Below are 20456 nucleotides of genomic sequence, written 5' to 3'. Positions count from 1 at the left end.
GAAAATAAAATTAATATTAAATCCCCAAACATCCCACAAGATTAGATTAGGCTTGAGGAGGATTTTCAACATATTGAATATACATTTAATTTCACTTATTTTAGTGTGGAGGAGAGCATAAAAGAAACACTAGATTATCGTGTAAACTGCTGTTGCAGCTTCCTCAAAACACAATGCAGTTGTACCACTTCAGGCAAATCCAATTTTATCTTTAAAGCCTTTTCAGTGTTCTGTTAGGACAATGCTGCAAGACTATTTCAATCTTTCCCCAGTTGCCTGCCATTAAAACAACCCAAATGTTGCTTTCTTTGCTTCATCAATAAGTTACACACTGCAGATTTCTTCTGTCATTTTTAAGTACCAGCAAATCAAGCAGCCCATTGCATCGTGTTGAATACAAATAACTTGCTGACTTACAGCTGTATGAAATAAGGCTTTGATGAAAAGTTTGATCTTCCAAAGAAATGGCAAAAATCACAGGGTCATCTCTGCCAAGTAGCCAAGATATAGTGGGGTAGTATTGCTGGGTGGGAAAGAGGCTGTTTATTTTAATAAAAGACAGAGAAGGATTATTTCTTTTTTTTTAAAGCAAAAATATTTATTTGAAAGAATTGGTGTCTGGAAAAACTCAGTAACTCGCAGCTAGGCACAGTGATCTAATGGATATATAAAGGCATGAAGTATTTAACAAAACATATTTAACAAAATGGATATATAAAGGCATGAAGTATTTAACATATTTAATAAAACATTATGGCATGGTTGCCATAATGCTCTCAGACATCTCTGGAATTTACCAAGTTTTCTGGGTGGGTTTTTTTTTTTTTTTAGAAAGTGAGTTTTTGCAAATAGGATTTCTTAAAAAGAAAATATTAGAATATAATCATAAGAGACATGCTAGGTAGTTGGACATGAGCTAAAGTGAAGTGGTAGCCTTTAATTCCCCCTTTTCCCTCTAAACATTCTGGATTCCATATTGGCATGCACATGTTTGGACAAATGGGAAAAATGTGTATGAAAAAGAAAGGATGTAAGAAAAGTGATTCCAGATGAAACAGATATTTGGGAAGATGCTCCTTGAATAAGCTTGTGGGAGAGGGAAGGAAAGACAGAAGGAAAAAGATAGAAAAAAGGAAGTGAACGAGCAAGCAAGAGAAATTCGGGATTCAGAATCTCACTTCTTTCTAGATTCAAATTCAAATTGTTGAGTAAGTTATATTGTGGCCTCATTAGTTTATCTTCTATGAAATGGATATCTTCTGTTGCATATAGGTTACATGGCATATTAGGAATCAGTACTGTTTCTCTAATATTTTACTTGAATTCTATTATATGTCACTAGCAGAAAAGCTGAATCTAATATGTGTATCAGAGATACGAATACATGACCTAGAATGTATACCAATATAGACATTAAAATAAATTTCACATAGAATTCCTGATAGGAATGAATGAATACTTCTGCTTCACGTAATACTGAACCCCATCATCAAAGGATTTTAATGAAAAATGGCCTGAAAACTCATTAAATTGGAAACCTCTCCTTTGAAGCAGCTATAAAATGTAATACTGGTCTGCTAATCTCTGCTATATGAGCCAACTAGCTAATTTTGAGTATATGTCCTTTTTTTGCTATAATTTTCTATGCTTAGGAACATGACCTTTAATATGTGGATCAAAAATATGAGGTCCAGAGCTCTGCTTTCTAGGCCATGTCCACAATATGTTGTCTAAAGAAATTTGTTGTTGTTAGTTGCGAAGTCGTGTCTGACCCATCGCGACCCCATGGACAACGTTCCTCCAGGCCTTCCTGTCCTCTACCATCTTCTGGAGTCCATTTAAGCTCATGCCTACTGTTTCAGTGACTCCATCCAGCCACCTCATTCTCTGTCGTCCCGTTCTTCTATTGCTCTCAATCTTTCCCAGCATTATGCTCTTCTCCAATGAGTCTATCCTTCTCATTAGGTGGCCAAAGTACTTGAGTTTCAACTTCAGGATCTGGCCTTCTAAAGAGCAGTTAATTTTGTTTTAAAAATATCTTTGCAAAACAGATGATCAGGATAAGACCAAGGCTCAAACAATGGCTCACTTTATTTTGCTTTAAAACAATGTCCATTACATCTTCTACAATCCATAAACATGCCCATGTTTTAATTCAAGAAATGATATGCAAAACTTTTTGTTTAAAGATAAAGCATTTCTACAGTTTTATGTTTTCAGTTTCAACACTATATACTAGTAATTAAAATTATTATAGAAGTGCCAACTGTCTTGCGAAGCCAAGAAAGCACCAATGGGTGACTTGTTTTTCTACCCAGTTTTGGCCCTGGGAAAATGGAGATTGACATTAATTACCTCTGCATTAGCAAGATTTTTAACATTTGGGGGGGGGGAGAGATTTTGGGACTGAAGATATTTTCTGTTTTTAAGGTGATTCTGCTACAGGGAGGAAAACTGAAAACCACACCTTTTGACCTCTACATTTCTTCTTTTGTTGAAAGTGCAAAGAGAAGCCATCCGGAAGGAAGAAAGATTACAGCTATCTATAAATTGTTTGACAGAGGCAGAAATGCTGATAATGTTTGGGCTGTGTCGGTATTTTTTTGGCTGCTTGCATTAGCAGGGGGTTGAAGTAAAACAGAGACTCTTGAAGTGTTTGTCTAAAGAGGTGGTAGGGCGATCCCAGCCAGTAAAGAGTTCAGATGAAGTTCAGGACAGATGTTGCCAGTAGTTTATATTTCAGGAAAATAAAATTGCTTCCGGATTTGCCTTTTCCACCTTCATGGCTGAGCCTCATAGCTGCCTCAAAGGACAGCAATATCAGTAGGGAAACAATCTTTGAGCAAGATACCCCGGTTGCGATGACAGTCTAGTTCCTCGATAAATCCATACCAATAGATTACTAATCCGGGACCAAATCTATATTGAAACAAAAAAACCCAGATATTATTATATAGAACAGCCATCACGTATATATCATCTGCAAAACTTCAGAAATTATAAATTTTAGGGACACAGAAAAATAGTGAAATACTTTACAGAGATATGAGTATTAAACCCTCAGTCTACATTTGGAAGGACAATCTGTAATCTCCATTTTTTGTCTTTTCATTGTTAGTCAGAGATAACAATGATAGATTAATAAGAATCTTAAACATATTTAATCACTTATTACAGAAAGCTCATTTGTTTAACCTAACAGTTCGTGCTTAAAAAAATGGAGTTCCAAAAAGATTGTTTGCTCTTTAACACACACATTGAAAGTTAACCGGCAAATAATCAAGGCAAATAATCACTTATTTTATGTGTCTTCTTATTGTGGGCAAGCAAGCGATCCAGAAGTTTGGGTGTCCAAAATGGAGGTTTTTAAAAAGAGTTGGGCAACCATTTATTTGAAATGGTATAGGGTTTCCTGCCTGAGCAGGGGGTTGGACTAGACTTCCAAGATCCCTTCCAACTCTGTTATTCTGTTATTCCTTACATGCCCATGATGAGGATTAGGCCCCCATGTGTAATGTGCACAGCTAGATGTTTTGTAATGTGTACAGTTAGATGGTTTGTAATGTGTACAGCTGGATGTTTCACCTTTTTCCTATTGAGAGCATTTAATTAGAGGGAAGCCATACTTTTGGCGTAGTGTTGCAAGAATTTTATAGCGAAATCATAAATTATGGATGCTCTGTTTGTAAAAGGATGTCTAAAAGGAGAGCAGCTTTCTGTAATCTAATGTCATGGCAGGGTGTACGACTTGAAGCCAAACAGTTTTTTTTTCATTTTGAGATTTATTGTATAGCTTAGGTAAGCTGCCAAGAACAGCAACAGTATATGAGGAGCTGTAAGAGATCATATATACAAGTTCAATGCTATGTCATGTAATAGTCTGTACCCAATGCTATAGTCAGGCAGTAAGTAGCCTGCTTTTGTTAATTTGTTTTAACTATAATGGAAATGTCTCAAGAGTGCAACAGTCATTAGATTGATAATGTAACCATCAAAACTTTGGGCAACATCAGACATTGTTATTTCAACGAGAACGAACTTGCCCCATGTGCAGAATGACAAGCGAACAAGTATTTCAAAAAGGATAAAACCTAGTTGCTTCCTTTATTGTTTTGATTGGACCTTTTGCTACCCCAGTGTTTAATTTAGCCATTTGACGATTCACAGATATTACTTTCTAATGTTTTCAGCAGCAGTTGCTTGTGCTCGGTGCTGACATCACATCTTTCATTCAAAAAAAAAAAAAAAAAAACCTCAGGTGTTTTAGAAAGACAGGTGCTAAATAAAGACTAGCCTTGTAGATTTAGCTGTACTAAATAATTCTTTCTAAATGTTCACTGGCAGTAAGGCCAGATTACAGTTGTCTTCAGTCAATTTGTGTCAAGGAGAAGTCAAGAGTGGCTTCTCCTCTATTTATTCTTTGAGAGTTTCAACTGGAGGGAATGGGACAACTCGCCATGGCCAACTCAGTGGCCAATTCGCTGTGGGACAACTTGCTGTGGGATAATATAACAATTCTACTTAATTATTTAAAATAAATAAAAAATATTTTAATTTTTGCCATTTACATTTCATTCTGTCCCTCCTTTTGCATTCTTTCTTTAAGGATTCTGTTCCACCATTCCTTTGATATTAGTGTAACTGTTGTTCCACAGTGAGTTGTCCTATGGGGAGATGGCCATGGCGAGTTGTCCTGCAGTGAGTTGGCCATGGCAAGTTGGCTGTGGCGAGTTGGCCGTGTTGAGCTGGCCATGGCAAGTTAGCTGCAGCGACTTGTCATAAACCCCTCCACTGGATTGTAGTCTATTGCCGCACAACAAAATAGGAATGTCCATAAAGATTTTGGCTATGTTTTGATTTTGCAAAAACAGCTGAACATGGCTTTGTGTGGAAAAAAACTGCACAATTACCGGCTTGCTGCATTAAGATTGCTACCATATTTCAGTTTTAGAAAAAAATGGATGCTCTAAAAATTGGCTGTATATGAAATATACAAAGTGTGTGGTATGCAAATTTTACTTTGGCTTTACTATAGCAATAAGTGAATGAGTTATTAAATTAGTTATGGTTCTTTTGCTTACTCTCATCAAAATTAACTAGGTCTGGAATTATTTAAAAACCACAAGCTTGCCTTCTAAATCAGTCTTACTATATTAAATACAAATCTCTATTACCCAACATTTGGATATATTATGTGGAGATCCAGTTTTCTGGAGATATTTATAATGCTGGGAAAGATGGAAAGTAAGAGAAAAAAAAAGACGACAATTAAGCAGCAAGGTGGATGAAATTTGGTACATCATCAATGCATGCATTGTTGGAAGACTTAGAGGACCAAGTTGGAACCAGATCATCCATAAGAAAATCTATGTGGTTATTGATAGACATAATAAAACAATCAATTATTGAGCAGATATCTGCTATAGGAAATATACCCCAACTCCATTGATATAGCAAATCAGTGTTAGGTACATTACAAAACTTTCTCTGTCAGTACATCAGTGCTTATTATATAAAATCAAAAGTCTCTGCCACATGCATGATTTTAATTTTCTCTTTCCTATCAAGATATTTATCAAAAGAGATTTCCAATGAAAGGAAACAGAAGAGAGACACACAGAGAAATAGACAAGACATATAGATAGACACACATATACAAAAAGAGAGAGAATTATCCTAAACCAATCTAATCCTTGGATATTGTGTTTTAGCATCTTAAGTCAGTGGTTTTCAAGTTATAGCTCGTTGACCACTCTCCCTAATTTGGAGGCAGATTGGAAAAGCCGATCATCCATTTGAAATTAAAATGGAGAAACATTATGACCAATCTCCCTAAAAGGCTTCCTGCTCCTGCACTTGCTCCATCCTGAAATAACTGGGATTGGACTCCCAATCCTGGTTATTTGGACATAATTCAAAATGGAAAAGATATCTGGAAAATCCACTTATGTGGCAATTGTCTGCTTATAGAAAGATGGGAATATCAGAGTATCTCAGTGGAGATTGTAATGGCATAACATACTTGAAGGGATTGTGGATGGGATCAGTGGGTCATAAAAACATTAAACCTGATTATCTTAGTTTTATTTGGGGGGGGGAAGTGTCTTCCTCAGTCACCCCTGTTGTGAGTTGATATGTGATGAGGAACATGTTCCTGGAATGGAGGATGCACTCATCAGGCAGACACAAATAATGGCAAATGTTAAATTTCTATGAAAAATCAGAACTTGCAATACTGAGATTTTTCCAGATTTTCTCTCTCTTTGCCTTCAGTGTTCCTGACTGCATGACTGACCAGTGATGTAGACTGGCCAATACAATCTTTGTGTAAAGGCTCAGGCAACATCAGATATTTCCAAGTGTTAATAAATGGGCAACTGCATTTCAAAAGGTTAGATTTTTTTGACCCAACTAATCAATCTGCGAACTATTAAAAAAGAAATATGAGGAGTTTGTGGTACTGTTATATTACGGAGAGCAGAAAACTTTTGATAGCCAGATATTTAAAGTTCTTTGGGAAGCATGGCCCAAATTCATGGGAAAATGATAAAAGTGACTACAGCTACAAAACTTACACATGCAAGGTCAAGGTTTCCTGTTTCCCCTTTGGAGAGTGGAGAGGACAGGAGATTTTAATTGTCTTCTTTGGAAAAAGAAATTTAGGACTTACACTCAAGTTTTCATGGATTTCCTAATCAAAAGGATAGTGTGCTGTGTTCCAAATTTTTAGCAATTGTTGTAAGCTCTGGGAGTGTATGAAACCTTGAGATCTCTAACTACCTTTTCCTGCTCCATTATACTGTGAGAGAAATCAAAGACTCAGTGACTTTGAGGTGTATGATCTATTCTCCCAGTGTAACAGATTATGTCAAGGCTGTATAAAAACAGAGCTATGCAAAACCTCAAAGGGGTGCTTTGCTTTGAGCATCATGAAACACTAATGTACTTATTAATTTTAAAGGCTTCAGTGCAAGCAAACTGTGCAAAAATATCCATTTTGAGAACTTCTTTCCTTCATTCACAAAAGAACTTCTGCTAGCATTTCTGGTGTGAAGTGGAACCGCCAAGTCAGAGCTGCTTGCTTTTAGAATTGAGTCAGTGCCCTGAATTTAATCAGTCCATTGACAGAGTGTTGTGGTCAATTTGGAAACTAAATTGTTTAAAACTTTTGACATGCTTACAATAGGAAGAGTCTAAGATCCAAGTCTGTTCTCATAACCAGAATTACAGTTTCTTAATAGGGCTGAAACTGGTTATTAGATCAATTGTAGTTCTGTCTTTTAGTCAGTGACATTACTAAAGTACTACACAGTTTGCTTCTCTTTATAAGATAGAAAATAAAACAGGACAGAATAGACTTCTTTATTCTATTGGACACACAACAAACTGGACACACAAGGATAGATAGATAGATAGATAGATAGATAGATAGATAGATAGATAGATAGATAGATAAATGCTTTTGAAAGTGCATGTGCACGCATACCCACACATTTTTACAAATTAAAATTAGTACATGTGCCACATGAATACAACTCCTATTCTAATTCATTGTTCAAAAAGACTTAAGTGAAGTACTTAAAACTAAAATTAACTTGTTGGCACATTTAGCATTTGGCACTGAGTATCAGGAACTCCTGCTGCTAAGCATTAATTTCTCTCTCATTAGCTCACAGAGTCGGAAAATCACAAACAATGCCAGTAGTTAATTATTACTGCTTTAATTTGAGAAGTCATTTAACCTTTTTCTCCCTTTTGTGTCAACGGGAAGCAGTAAAGAGGTCAAAGATAGAAGAAAGAACCTCCCTTCCAAATTTGAGTCTCAGCCCCATTTTTCATAGATGCATAGATGTGATATGTGAAGAATCCAACTCAGGATCCAAATTACAGAGTAAGTGCTGAAAACTTATTTATAGATTAACACTTCTGTTTCACAATTTGGTGACTAACCTTTCTTTTGTCAGCACTTTTTTTTTTAAAGTTAGTCGTAGAGATAGGCAAGAACTAAAAATGTACAAAACGTTGCTCAGGTTTTTTTTTTAATTAAATAAATAATTCTGGAGTGAATAGTAAAGTCAGAATCAATACAGACAGGAATGCAATAACACTTTCCTGTTCATATTCACCAACAAATGAGAAGTATATTGTGTTCAATAACCGATGATTTCATGTACAGCTCTCACCCAAAAGTAACCATGACTCACAAACCCCTTTGTGGGCAATTCGCAAACCCCTTTGCATACCATTAGCAACCTTTAGCACCCTCAAATTGCATGTTATGAAATTACTGAATGCTAGCAGTGCAATTTTGGATTTATTTTGGGCAAATATTCGTTGGGGACCACATCCTTAACTGACTTTATACATGCAAAGTTTTGGCTCTGTGAGATATGCAAATATGCTTTGTAAAATAGAATGTTTATATCTATTGAAGCTTTTACACCAACATTTTCACACTTGGCAATTTTAAGATATGTGGACATCAGCTCCCAAAATTTTCTAGCCAGCATGGATTGAAATCCATATTATCATCTAAATTTGCCAAGTCTGAAAAACATTATGTTAGATGTATATATGGACACTGGACAACATTTGTTTTCCAAAAGTTTTGCTTCCTGAAAAACTTTGGTTATTATGATACACACTTTCTGAAATATAATTTCAGAATGATTCTATCACACAGGAATCTCAAGAAATAATAAATTAACTTTCAATGACTATAAGGTATTTAACTGCATAATATTTCTGACACATTGCATAAGTTCAACATTGTAAAAGTGTGTTGCTGCTGGTTTTTATTTGTACTCAGTGTCTGATGCATCTCACTGCAGTGTCCAACAATAATCAGTCAGCACTGATGGATTCTTCTTGCCCAATACCATTTTTTCCATTGTGGCAATGTCCTGGTGAAACCTTTCACCATGTTCATCACTGACCTCCCCCCTAGATTTTCAGGAAAGAAGTCTAAGAGCAGAAAATGAATCGTCAGTAATATGTGCATTACATGGTCTCATAAGAAGTGTGTCAACCAGCTAAATGCAGTTGGGCGCTCTGTAGTTGCCAAGAGAATTCTTAACAACATCCTTTAATGCTTTCCAGCTGATTTTCTCTGGCCCCTCTAACAAATCTTTGAGCCACTTGTCATTGATAATGTATCTATTTGTGGACCAACAAATATGGCTTCCTTAATCTTGGCATCCTTCCAGTTATTCTTGGAATCATCTGTCTCAAATAATAAAAAACCTTCGCTGACCTTGTTGATGAAGATTCTCAGTCATCCAGGCAGGGTTGCCTGGAAGTTGGGTCATGGCAACTGGATTTCTTTTCTTTTTTAGTTTGAAATGTTTTGCTGCTTATGCAGATAGCTTCTTCAAACTGATATGACTTGGATAAGCAGTGAAATGTTTCAAAGCAAAAAAAGAAAAGAAGTCCAGTCACATTGACTCAGTTTCCAGACTTCACCTTCCTTGCTCATTGCTTTCACAACATTTTTCATCAGTTCAGTTTTATGTGAAGCGGAGGAAAGAATAAATTTGTTTGGGTCAACAAGTGGTTCATGTTCAATGTTTTTGTCCTGGAAGGAAATTCTTTCAGAGTGGCCATTTCTTTTTAATATAATGGATTTTCTTGAAGGGCCATCCCGTTCACATATGTAACAACAGAACTTGATATAACCAAAGTGTATTCCAAGCAGTAGAGCCACTACTTTTAGATCTCCACAAATATTCCAGATGTACTTGGTATTCTGGATGTGCTTCAACACTTCTACATTTTTGTATGTTTATTTTATGGGTGTGCAACACAATCAATAGGTACTGAAGAATGTATTTTGCATAAACAGAAGATTTCATTAAAACAGCACATGATAGGTTAAATTACAGGTTATTTTCCTGATTAGCAGCTAAAAATGTATAAGATACACCCAAAACCAAAATCTTTGTTGTCCAGTGTATTTAAAACAATCTTATCATGAACAGTATTTATACTGTAATTGGTATTTAATGCCTGTTAAAGATTGATATACTACTGAAAACATGATGTCTGTCTACACAATTGAATTTTTGTAAACAGGCATGCAAGTGAATTAAATCCTAGTTTACCTCTGCCAATCTTCCATCAGAATTCCTGTTTCCTTGCTTGCCTGATAATACTATTGTCTTTTCTATAATCTGCTTGGAAAATTAATCGATTGTCCTCCAGTGATGCTGGAAAAGATAATAATTTATATCTACTAGTCCAATACACATTATAATGTAATAAACATTTCTGGATGAGTTCTAAGAGCTGCACTGAAGTCTTGGGAAGGCATATGAGGCTGAAAGATCTCTGTCTGGCTATTGTCATAGGAATTTCACACAGTGTTCCTGACTAGTATTAATATCAGATTTGCCAATGTGCAGGTTCAAATTCATTTTCATCTAAATTTCAGATCCATATCCCCACCTGCTCTTTATATATATTAGCTTAAATCATAATCTTGCATTATTGTCCCATGAATCTTTGATATAAACAAACATAATTTTCTGAGGAACTTTAATAAAAACACAATAATCACCAACATAGATCCTAGAAATTTAGGATGTGTCTCATACATCTTATATAATTAGAATACCTATATTTTACATTCTCGACTTAATAATTGTTGAAGATAGATGATAGAATTAAGTTTACCTTTGAAGTTTACTCCCAAACTGTTGAAAATATATAAAAGGTTCCCAAACCTACTGCTTCCGCCCCCCCCAAAAAGCCTAGTTTAGTTTTTTCATTTCACAGTCTCCATGTCTACTAAACTATTTTTAAAGGCTGCACAAAAGTTTCTTATTATCTACTTTCTTCACGTTCTAAGCTATGATACTTCACTAGGAACAATTAGAAACTAAAAGCATATAATAGAGAAAGAATTTCAGAAAATGGCAGGCTACAAACTTCCAGGGTGACAGAAACCATGAAACAAGCAATTGAATAAGGTTAAACTGAGCTTTAGACAGCCAAAACACTGGTCAACTCATCTTGCCATTAGGTGATTAATAGTTGTTTGTTTTTGGAGCCTGAACTAATAGGTCATCCTGGGGCCAGTGCAAACTGATATTATCTAAATAACCACTGAGTGCCTAGTGCTAGCATATCTTTCCTGTTGCTTTTATGAGGAGCTGATCTGGCTACAGCAAGGGTGGTAGATGTGCCAAAAAGTACATCATCCTCACCACATGTGTCATGCTGTGTGTGTCACAATTTAGAGGTGATTCTAAGACAGAATGTCCAGGCTTTAACTAATGAATTCTTTCTCAGGAGCCAGTTCCAAAATGGTGTTTTCTACAAGCTATTTTCCTGAGGTCAATTCACCTTTAGTCCAGAAGAAAGATCTCCCCCTGCTGGTCCTCTGCAGCTGACCTTAACGGAAAATAGACTTAATATGTACACTAATGTCTCCTCCATTGTCCCCTCACTCATACACATTTTAAGTATGTGAATTTAAACTATACTTGCATACTCTTGTCAGCTGATATCTACATTCTCATCTGAAAGCATATCATTATTAGCTGAAAAAAGAAAATGTTTTGTGTTACTTTCCAACCAAATACATCACACAAGACAGTAAAGCACTTTGGAACCCAAGGCGAAAATTGGGAGTACTACTAGAAACCAGCAAAAAGTTAGAGAGGTTTTTTTTGCTTTCTTGGCTACCCAAATACGGTAGCTTTAACAGAAACAGGACAACATAACATTCATTTAGTTGTGATTTAGTTGTGTCCAGTCAAGAGTGGACTACACTTCTCCGCCAGCTGAGAAAGAGAAAGGCTGTGAGATAGTCTGTCATCAGAAAAACAAACACGATTTTTGAATTTTATAAATTTTGTATGCCAACTCTCAAGCTGTATTGTAACAATTTTGATATTTTTTTTTAAAAATGAGCTCATAATTGACATAGCAAGAAATATTTGAATATACTCACTCCCCACCAAGTCTGTCACTAAGTAAAGTGATCGTTAAGCAAAGTATCATGTGACTGTTCCACTTAGCAATGGCAATCTAGCAGTCTTGATTGTAGTCATTAATTAAATCACCCACAGTCATTAAACAGGACATCATGTGACTACCAATTATCTTTGTCATTGACTTTACCAGAAGCCAGCTGGGAAGGTAGCAAATGACGATCATGGGATGCTGTGACTATTGTAAATGTACAAGAGTTGCCAAATTGCAATCATATGATATGATGGTTGTGAGTGTGAGGACCAGTTGTAAGTTACTTATTTCAGTGCCACTGTAACTTTGAAAAGTTGCTAAAGAGAAAAGGGAGGAGAGAGAGAGAGACAAAAAGGGGGAGAGAGTCTGCAAAGGAAAGCATGGCTCAGGAAAAAAAAAGGCCTGACACAAATGAATTCTTTCTGTGAAAGTGGGCAAGGTATATGCATTTTTATGACTAAATAAGACTACTAAATCTGTCAGTTGTAGATGCTTTCATTGCATTTCTTTTCATTTACATTTTTAAAATATATTGTAAAAGCAACCATAAAAGATTAAGCATTATTTTAACCAAGTTCAAAAAGAAAAGAAAAAAATACAGTTTTGCTCATGCTACTATAGTTCACTATGGCAACAGGAGAAAAATGGAAAATTCAAAAGATGAAAAGAGTTGTAATTCCAAGGATGAAGGATTAAAAGTGAGAATAAAGATTGATGTATTATTCCAAGTAATTTATACACTATTAGGCATTTTGTTTTTTTTTAAGTACTTATTTGTTTTTCTTCACCTCACAAATTTTGCTTGTTCAAATTTATCAAAATCTTATAATGCTGACATTTTCACATCTAAATATTGAAAATTATTTAGCAGAAAAGGCAATCCTAGTGTATAATGGATTTTTGGATATACTGCATTTGTTTCATGTGAGCCACAAGTGTAAATCCTGAGATGAATTGAACTATTCTTTATAGACAGAATCTACAACACTGAATCCTAAGTTCAAAAATAATTATTGTAAGTAAAACAAAAAACCAATAATGACATATTCAAAGCAATTCTAGATGTTCCTGATCAAAGTAAATCCTGTTGTGTTTAGTGAGAAAGATGGACTCAATAATACAGACTATAAAGGATTTTTAAAAAAGATAATAATTATTTTGGATTATTATTTTTAAAGAACATGGATCCAATATATAATCATAAACACAGAAATATTATCCTATACTATCTTATCCTATCCTATCCTAAATTTGAAGTGAGATAAATAAACAAAGCTTCAATGGTTTGTCTCTAAAAATTTAAAGATAAAAAAGCCAACAGGCAGACCAAAACTATTATTATTTAAACTGTACAGTTTGAAAACTGTAAGGACGTTATGACAAAATATTTAGCAAATATTCACAAGAATTAATTGAAAAAGAACAAGTTAAACTTCTAATGACTTCAGAAAACACACACACACACACACATACACGTGTGTGTATATAATTGCTTGGTATTGTATACAATATACAATTATATTAAATTGTAATTTTCATCACTTTCTGAATACAGGTTGTGCATTCACATTACATCAAAAAACAAGATTATGCTGTTGCTAGAATTAATGGCTCTGGAATCTTTCTGATTATTTAATAGATAATGATTTCAATAATTGAGTTATATTAAGTGATTTAAACAGGATGGAAATATATTTCATTCAAATAAAATGTACCCTACAGTAAAGTATAATTCTAGTCTATTTTTCTCTGAGTGGTAACTTTCTACCTCTATGGTCCAAAAATATTTAGTATTTTATTTGATATTTCTATATAATATACTTCTACCAGATAGCCCACCCCCCACTTACAGAATTTCCATGGTTTCAATAAAAAGACTTTTTTCCCATTCTTCCCAACCGGGTATATTTGAAGTGATTATGATAAATCATTATATGGAATCAGAAATCTATTCTTGAAATCTACAGAGCTATCCCTTTTAGCCAGATTCATATAATTTAGTGCTATGAGAGAATAAAGCAAAAATGATCTATTTTATGAATATGAATAAAATTGAAATTGGACAAGGAATTCTGGAGTCTTCAGTTTCTGTCATATCTTTTAAAGAATGCCTATAATAATTCCTACACTCACTGAGAAAGATGATATTGTAGAGTCAAATGTGTATATTCTCTGTATAACTACTAGAGGGGTTTGCTAACAATGTGTATTTTGTTGATCATCTAAATCACAACTTAGTTGTGTTTGTATGGTCAGACATTTACATAAAGAATGTAATCCACTGATTCTTATTCAATCAAATAATAATAATAATCTAAATTCAAATAAAGACTCTGTAATCTCATTGATATATGAAAATTGTAACTTTGAACAAATGATGGTAATTTGAGATTTCTCAAATCATTGTTTATTGGCTGAGATTTATTTCATTCTTTTTATTCTTAAAATTCACTAAAATCAGACATAATAAATTAAGAATCAGGGAGAAAAGGAGAAAGGGAAAGCTGGTTGATGGGAATGCTGTCACCGTCTCCTGTTTGTACCATATTTATCTGAAAGGAAGACCAAATGTTGGTCCTGTCAAAAAGGCAAGAGAGAACAAAAATCCAATGCAAGGCACCATTTTCCCCACAAAGATTGCCACATCCAGATCCCAATCTGTGTACATCCCTCACATATGGTTCTCAATGGAACTGCATCTATATGGAGGGAAGTGTGTAGTAGGGTGCCCAGGGCTCTGTTCTGGGCCCAGTGCTCTTCAACATCTTCATCAACGAGTTGGACGAAGGGATAGATGGGGAACTCATCAAATTTGCAGACGACACCAAGCTGGCAGGAATAGCCAACACTCCAGAAGACAGGCTTAAGATACAGAAGGATCTGGACAGACTTGAACACTGAGCACTAACTAACAAAATGAAATTCAATGGTGAAAAAAGCAAGGTTCTACATTTAGGCAAGAAAAACCAAATGCACAAGTACAGCATAGGTGGCACCATGCTCAATAGTAGTAACTGTGAGAGGGACCTCGGAGTCCTAGTAGACAATCACCTAAATATGAACCAACAGTGTGCTGCAGCTGCCAAAAAGGCCAACACAGTGCTAGGCTGCATTAACAGAGGGATAGAATCAAGATCACGTAAAGTATTAATACCACTCTACAATGCTTTGGTAAGGCCACACTTGGAATACTGCATCCAGTATTTTACGATGTAAAAAAGATGTTGAGATTCTAGAAAGAGTACAGAGAAGAGCAACAAAGATGATTAGGGGACTGGAGGCTAAAACATATAAGGAACGGTTGCTAGAATTGGGTATGTCTAGTTTAACGAAGAGAAGGACAAGGGGGGACATGATAGCAGTATTCCAATATCTCAGGGGCTGCCATAAAGAAGAGGGAATTAAGCTATTTTCCAAAGCACCTGAAGGCAGGACAAGAAGCAACGGGTGGAAACTAATCAAGGAGAGAAGCAACCTAGAACTAAGGAGAAACTTCCTGACAGTGAGAACAATTAATCAGTGGAACAACCTGCCTCCAGAAGCAGTAAATGCTCCAACACTGGAAGTTTTAAAGAAGAGACTGGATAGCCATTTGTCCTGCCTGAGCAGGGGGTTGGACTAGATGACCTCCAAGGTCCCTTCCAACTTTACTACTACTACTACTACTACTACTACTACTACTACTACTACTACTACTATTATTATTAGTAGTAGTAGTAAAATACTCATGACAAACAAGTATGGATCTGCTCCCTTCTAGCAGAAAGAATAAAAAGAAGAGGGAAGATGAAGGAAAGTGAAGGACAGAGAACAAAACAGAAATGGAGGAGCAGTCAGGAAAGGAAAAGAGAGCTTGATTTAAATATATATATATAAAAGGGGGGGGGGAAATTCAACAGGAAAATCATCCTATATATATATAAAAGCTAATGTTAAACTAATCTTCCAAGGTATCTGTGCTGTACAATATTTGGATTGCAATCCTTTTTTTTTTTTAAAAAAAAATCTATCTTAGAGGATAATTGCCCCCCCCCACTTTGCAGATAATTATTTAGCAGGGGAAAAAAATCATTCTAGTCAGAGGAAGACATTTAGTAAGGTTAACATAAACATAAAGGAATGGGTATTACATGAACTTACAACAGGAAATATGTGAGGTTGCATACAGTATGTGTGTGTGATTATGCTATCCAAAGGGATAGTATCTCTCTGTGTCTAGATCCATCCTGGTTATTTTGCACTGATCAGACTTACAGAGTCACCATGGTCTGTATGGTCACCATGTTCATTATTATTTGGGGGTTCCAATTTTCCAAATGAATAGAAGCCCACTGCAGACTTTTCTATGGCTCATGGCTTTTATCCAGAGGATTACTCTGTTCTGAATGAGTCTACCATCCTCAACAAGGCTTTCAAAGTATTCTAAATAGTACATTAAGATCAGTTACACTGATGATTGTATAGCGATAAACAACAACTAATCTACGTCTGATTTATGTTAAACCCTATCTTATTTAAAACAAGAGAAAAGGCAAAAGGCACTGTTACTCATCAGTTATTTATCTAAACTGAAATCAGTATCTTCCAAAAAGCATTGCTAAAATTGGCAGTGACACAAGCCATAACAGGTATGACCTCTCTGCAACTAAGGAAGCATTTTGGTATTAGTGGCTAATTTATAGGCAATATCTGTTCACTATTTGCTGTCAACTCTGCTGTCAATTTGCTGCTTAATGGTAGAACACATCCATCCATCCATCCATCCATCCATCCATCCATCCATCCATCCATCCATTCCTCATATTCTCAAATATAGTAAAAGCGGAATCAAGGGTAAGTTATGAGATAGTAATCAGACTAATAATTTCTCAAATACTTTAAACTGGGCTTATTAATATGTTTATGCCTGACTGTGTGAGAGCGACATGCTGGGAAGTCTAATCATCACATATCTCTGATTGTGTTCATCTTACAAAATCTAACAGGGCAGGCATTTGGTACAGCCGAGGGGTTGTGCCTTTTCTGTTTCAGGGGCAGCCCTCTGGAAGGACATGCCCTTGCAAATTCAGTTGGCTCCAATCCTGCTTGTCTTTTATAAAGCTTGTTAACCTGGCTCTTCCTTTAGGCATTGGATCAGGCAGTTTGATGAACCCATATGTGATGGTTAGGTTTTGGCCCAGCCCCATTGTACTTTTGTTGTTGTTTTTACTTAGTTTGTTATTTTCTTCTTTTTTAATCCTATGTAATCTGCACAGAGCTGCAGTTTGTGAATTGGACACTATAGAAATTGATTAAGCAAACAAACAAATATCAACACCTCTTTTTGACAAATATCAAAAGCTTCTAATTACTTGGCGCAAGATAATCTAGTTAACTGCAATGCCTAAACAATTTTGAAAAAAGCGTACATCCACAATAAGTAGGATGAGGAAACATATTTACCAAAGATACAGTATGACTTTATTTGTTACGCAAAGAGTAAGTATACTTTTTTTTAAAAAAAAATCATAATTTGTGGATAATGTGGTAAGTTGTAATGAAATGTGAAGGAAACATAAAGTAAGTACAATATTGCTACATTCTTTTCAATAAATAAATGAAAAAAGTTTCCATTTCCAATTCTTAATGAAAGTATCGTCTCTCTTCCCATATTGTCCCTGATTTAATGAAATATCTATCAGATCATTTAATTATCATGGTTCGTATTTTAATAGTTTATATTAAAATCAGTACAATAATTGTTTCATACTACAAAGAGAATCAACTTAAGTTTGCAACCAAAGGAATACTCAGCAAGAGGCTGTGTCTAATCCTACTCACTGACAAAATGCATTGAGGTATGAGACATATGTTCCTGCAAACTTATTTATCATAGTTACTTTACATTTTTAAACACACATTTGGTATATCTTAGGAATCTATCTCAAAATACTGTTGTGTATATAAGTCCTCATAAATATAAAACAGTGGGGGAAACGGTCTTTTCATAATATACTCAGTGCTGTGGAATGACTCTTCTGAAGATCACAATTGCCGTTAAACAAACAAACTCTCAAGTTAATAGGTTAAGTGTTTGTGTAGTTGATAGATGTGAGGCTAATATAATCAGTAGTAGTAAGAAACCATACAATTGGTTGTTGGCAGAGCTAATCAGAACTTCTAGTTTTCACAAGGCTAAAGTTTCAGAAAAATGTATTCTCTGGGCCTTTTGACCTAGATAAGAGGTGGTACATGCTAGCCTTGTGTTCTGGTAAACAGACTGGAACTCTGAGTGCAAATCAATGCCATGTGCTTTCCACTAATAGAACACATGGGTTTAAAATTAAAATGCAACGTGATCAAGTGCTTCAGGAAATTTAAGCAGTTAAAAGAGGATGTGGCCAGATAAAATGCTTAGGTCACATTTTTATGTTCCCTTGCCCCTCTCCATTTAAAAACCTGGACAAATTCAATTGTATTGTATTTCTTTACAATCTGATGGAAAAACAAAAAAAAATCATTTAATTATTTCATGGTTGATTGATCTAGGGTAAATGAGGATGTTGTGAGTTTCTCTACCAGATACGTCTTCTATTAGATTAATATGTTTTATTGTAGCAGACTAACTAAGGAAATATAGTGGAAAAATGAGTAGACAAACTGAAAAAATACTAAAAACAAATATAGACATTAGAATTTCTAATATACATACCACATGCAACATAATACATTTATATTATACTTATAATACAAATAAACATTAATACCACACTTAACCTAACTTCAGGAATATCTACACAAAAGTAAGTCTTTGAGTACAGTGACACTTTCTCTTAGATAAAGAACCTCAATGTAAATGGCAGTTTACATTGTATGAAGCAGCTATTTAGTTTACATAGTTTTGCTTTAAAGTTAAACCTTGTGTTCTCCCTGTATTTGATTCTGTAGTATGAACAAACCCAGAAAAATATAAATAATTATGAGTGAAAAGAGAAAAATGTATTCTGTGAACTGGTACAAAAGAACTAGTTGAATTGGACATTTCAAAAGTAGGGTATCAAAAGCTGCAATATAACACATAATGAATTAAAAAAGAAGAAGTCTGTAGCATAAATATTTTGGAAAGGGGTTTTGAGAAGTCTTATCTAATTATTTTGTAAATGGCAGTATTTTGCTTATATTATGTTATACTTTTGCTTATATTATACTTATAAAGTTAAATGGTTTGTAATGATCAGAATGGAGTGTTCCTCATTTACCTGATACTAAGCACCAATGAATTTATATTTAAATAATTATGTGTAAAATGCAGCTCTACTTATGTGTAAATTTCAGTTAATAAGCTGAAAGACTATGTCTTACAACACTTTAATCAAGGAGACTATTAGTTATAAGTGGATAAGAACTGGCCATAAGGATTCTGTGCTATCAAAATAAGAGAATATTGTAGCTCAGGGTTGAACTAAGAGGTCCTTAGTACCATCATGACTGTCCCGTGATATGCACAATTATGTTGTTTACATCTTTTGAAAGGTAAAATTTATCTTCCAACCAGTCTTCCATCAACTGAGTTTGCTCCTTGAGAAATCCAGAAATCCATAGTCTTTTCTACTTTAGCATCCATAATAAGGTCTTATCTAAGACACCTGTCACATAACCTGAAACTTCCCTCAGACAGTCAGGAATACCCAAGATTCCAACTCAGGGAGGATGATTAATGTATAGAACTGGTTCCAGTAGCCAAAATCCTATTAAGAAATGGTCAATCCATGACAATGGATATTATGTTGAAACTGAATTTAGCAGATTCAAATAAAAATATATTTCTAGCAATGGAGATCTAATTCTTGTGGATGCGTCAATCCCTCTCTTAAATATCCATTTAATGTTGTGTGTTGTATTGAATGAATTTAGAGAATCATTTGGACAGGTTGAATTCTCCTGCTTCATGTATTTCTGTCATGCAATACACATTATAGCATTTCTTCTCATACATGATCATGGCTATCTGATTATGAGCTGAAGAACCATTATGAAAAATCCACAAATCTGCACTTTACATGGGAGAAAGTTTCTGTTCTGCTGAGAGACACAATAGGTACAATTCATAGGCGCTGTTCAAACAATACAGCATGCGAAGAGTAGTGAAAATTCTTTCTTACTACATGTTAGCTGAAGATATTACTGGACAGCTAATCTCCACTAGGATGATAATACATGTCTTGTTCACATAGAAATATTTGCATTTACACAAAGAATCCCTTCCGCATTTTGGAAAAAGGAGGAGTGATGAACATCCCTCACAGGATAAACTGTACATTGGAATATAATACTTTAACAGGCAATGATTGTTCCTGGGAGGATTCTATGTCCATGATTTTAGGCTATTCGTTTCATAAAGGACATTTTAATGCCATTTTTATTATTGATGTATTGATACTGGATACTGTTTAAAGAAGAGTTTGGCAATGGATCTTTCATGTATTAAAGCATTTGTATTTAATTTTCAT

The 20456-nt window shown here is 34.9% G+C and overlaps 1 protein-coding gene across 4 annotated transcripts in view; it reads right to left on the bottom strand.

Moving 5' to 3' along the window:
• Positions 1-2073: 2073 nt before the first annotated feature.
• The window catches only part of CDIN1 (CDAN1 interacting nuclease 1), a 142937-nt gene continuing 124554 nt past the window's right edge, over positions 2074-20456 (bottom strand). For all 4 annotated transcript variants that reach the window (XM_039347325.1, XM_039347322.1, XM_039347323.1 and 1 more), the window contains one exon: positions 2074-2919. In XM_039347325.1, the coding sequence (XP_039203259.1) occupies positions 2805-2919 (115 nt within the window). In that variant the 3' untranslated portion in view covers positions 2074-2804. The remainder of the gene's footprint in view (positions 2920-20456) is intronic.

This window comes from Crotalus tigris, unplaced genomic scaffold (assembly GCF_016545835.1).
Source record: "Crotalus tigris isolate CLP2741 ecotype Arizona unplaced genomic scaffold, ASM1654583v1 scf7180000018064.1731613, whole genome shotgun sequence".
Taxonomy (NCBI): Eukaryota; Metazoa; Chordata; class Lepidosauria; order Squamata; family Viperidae; genus Crotalus; species Crotalus tigris.
This window is presented reverse-complemented; position numbering and strand designations above follow the sequence as displayed.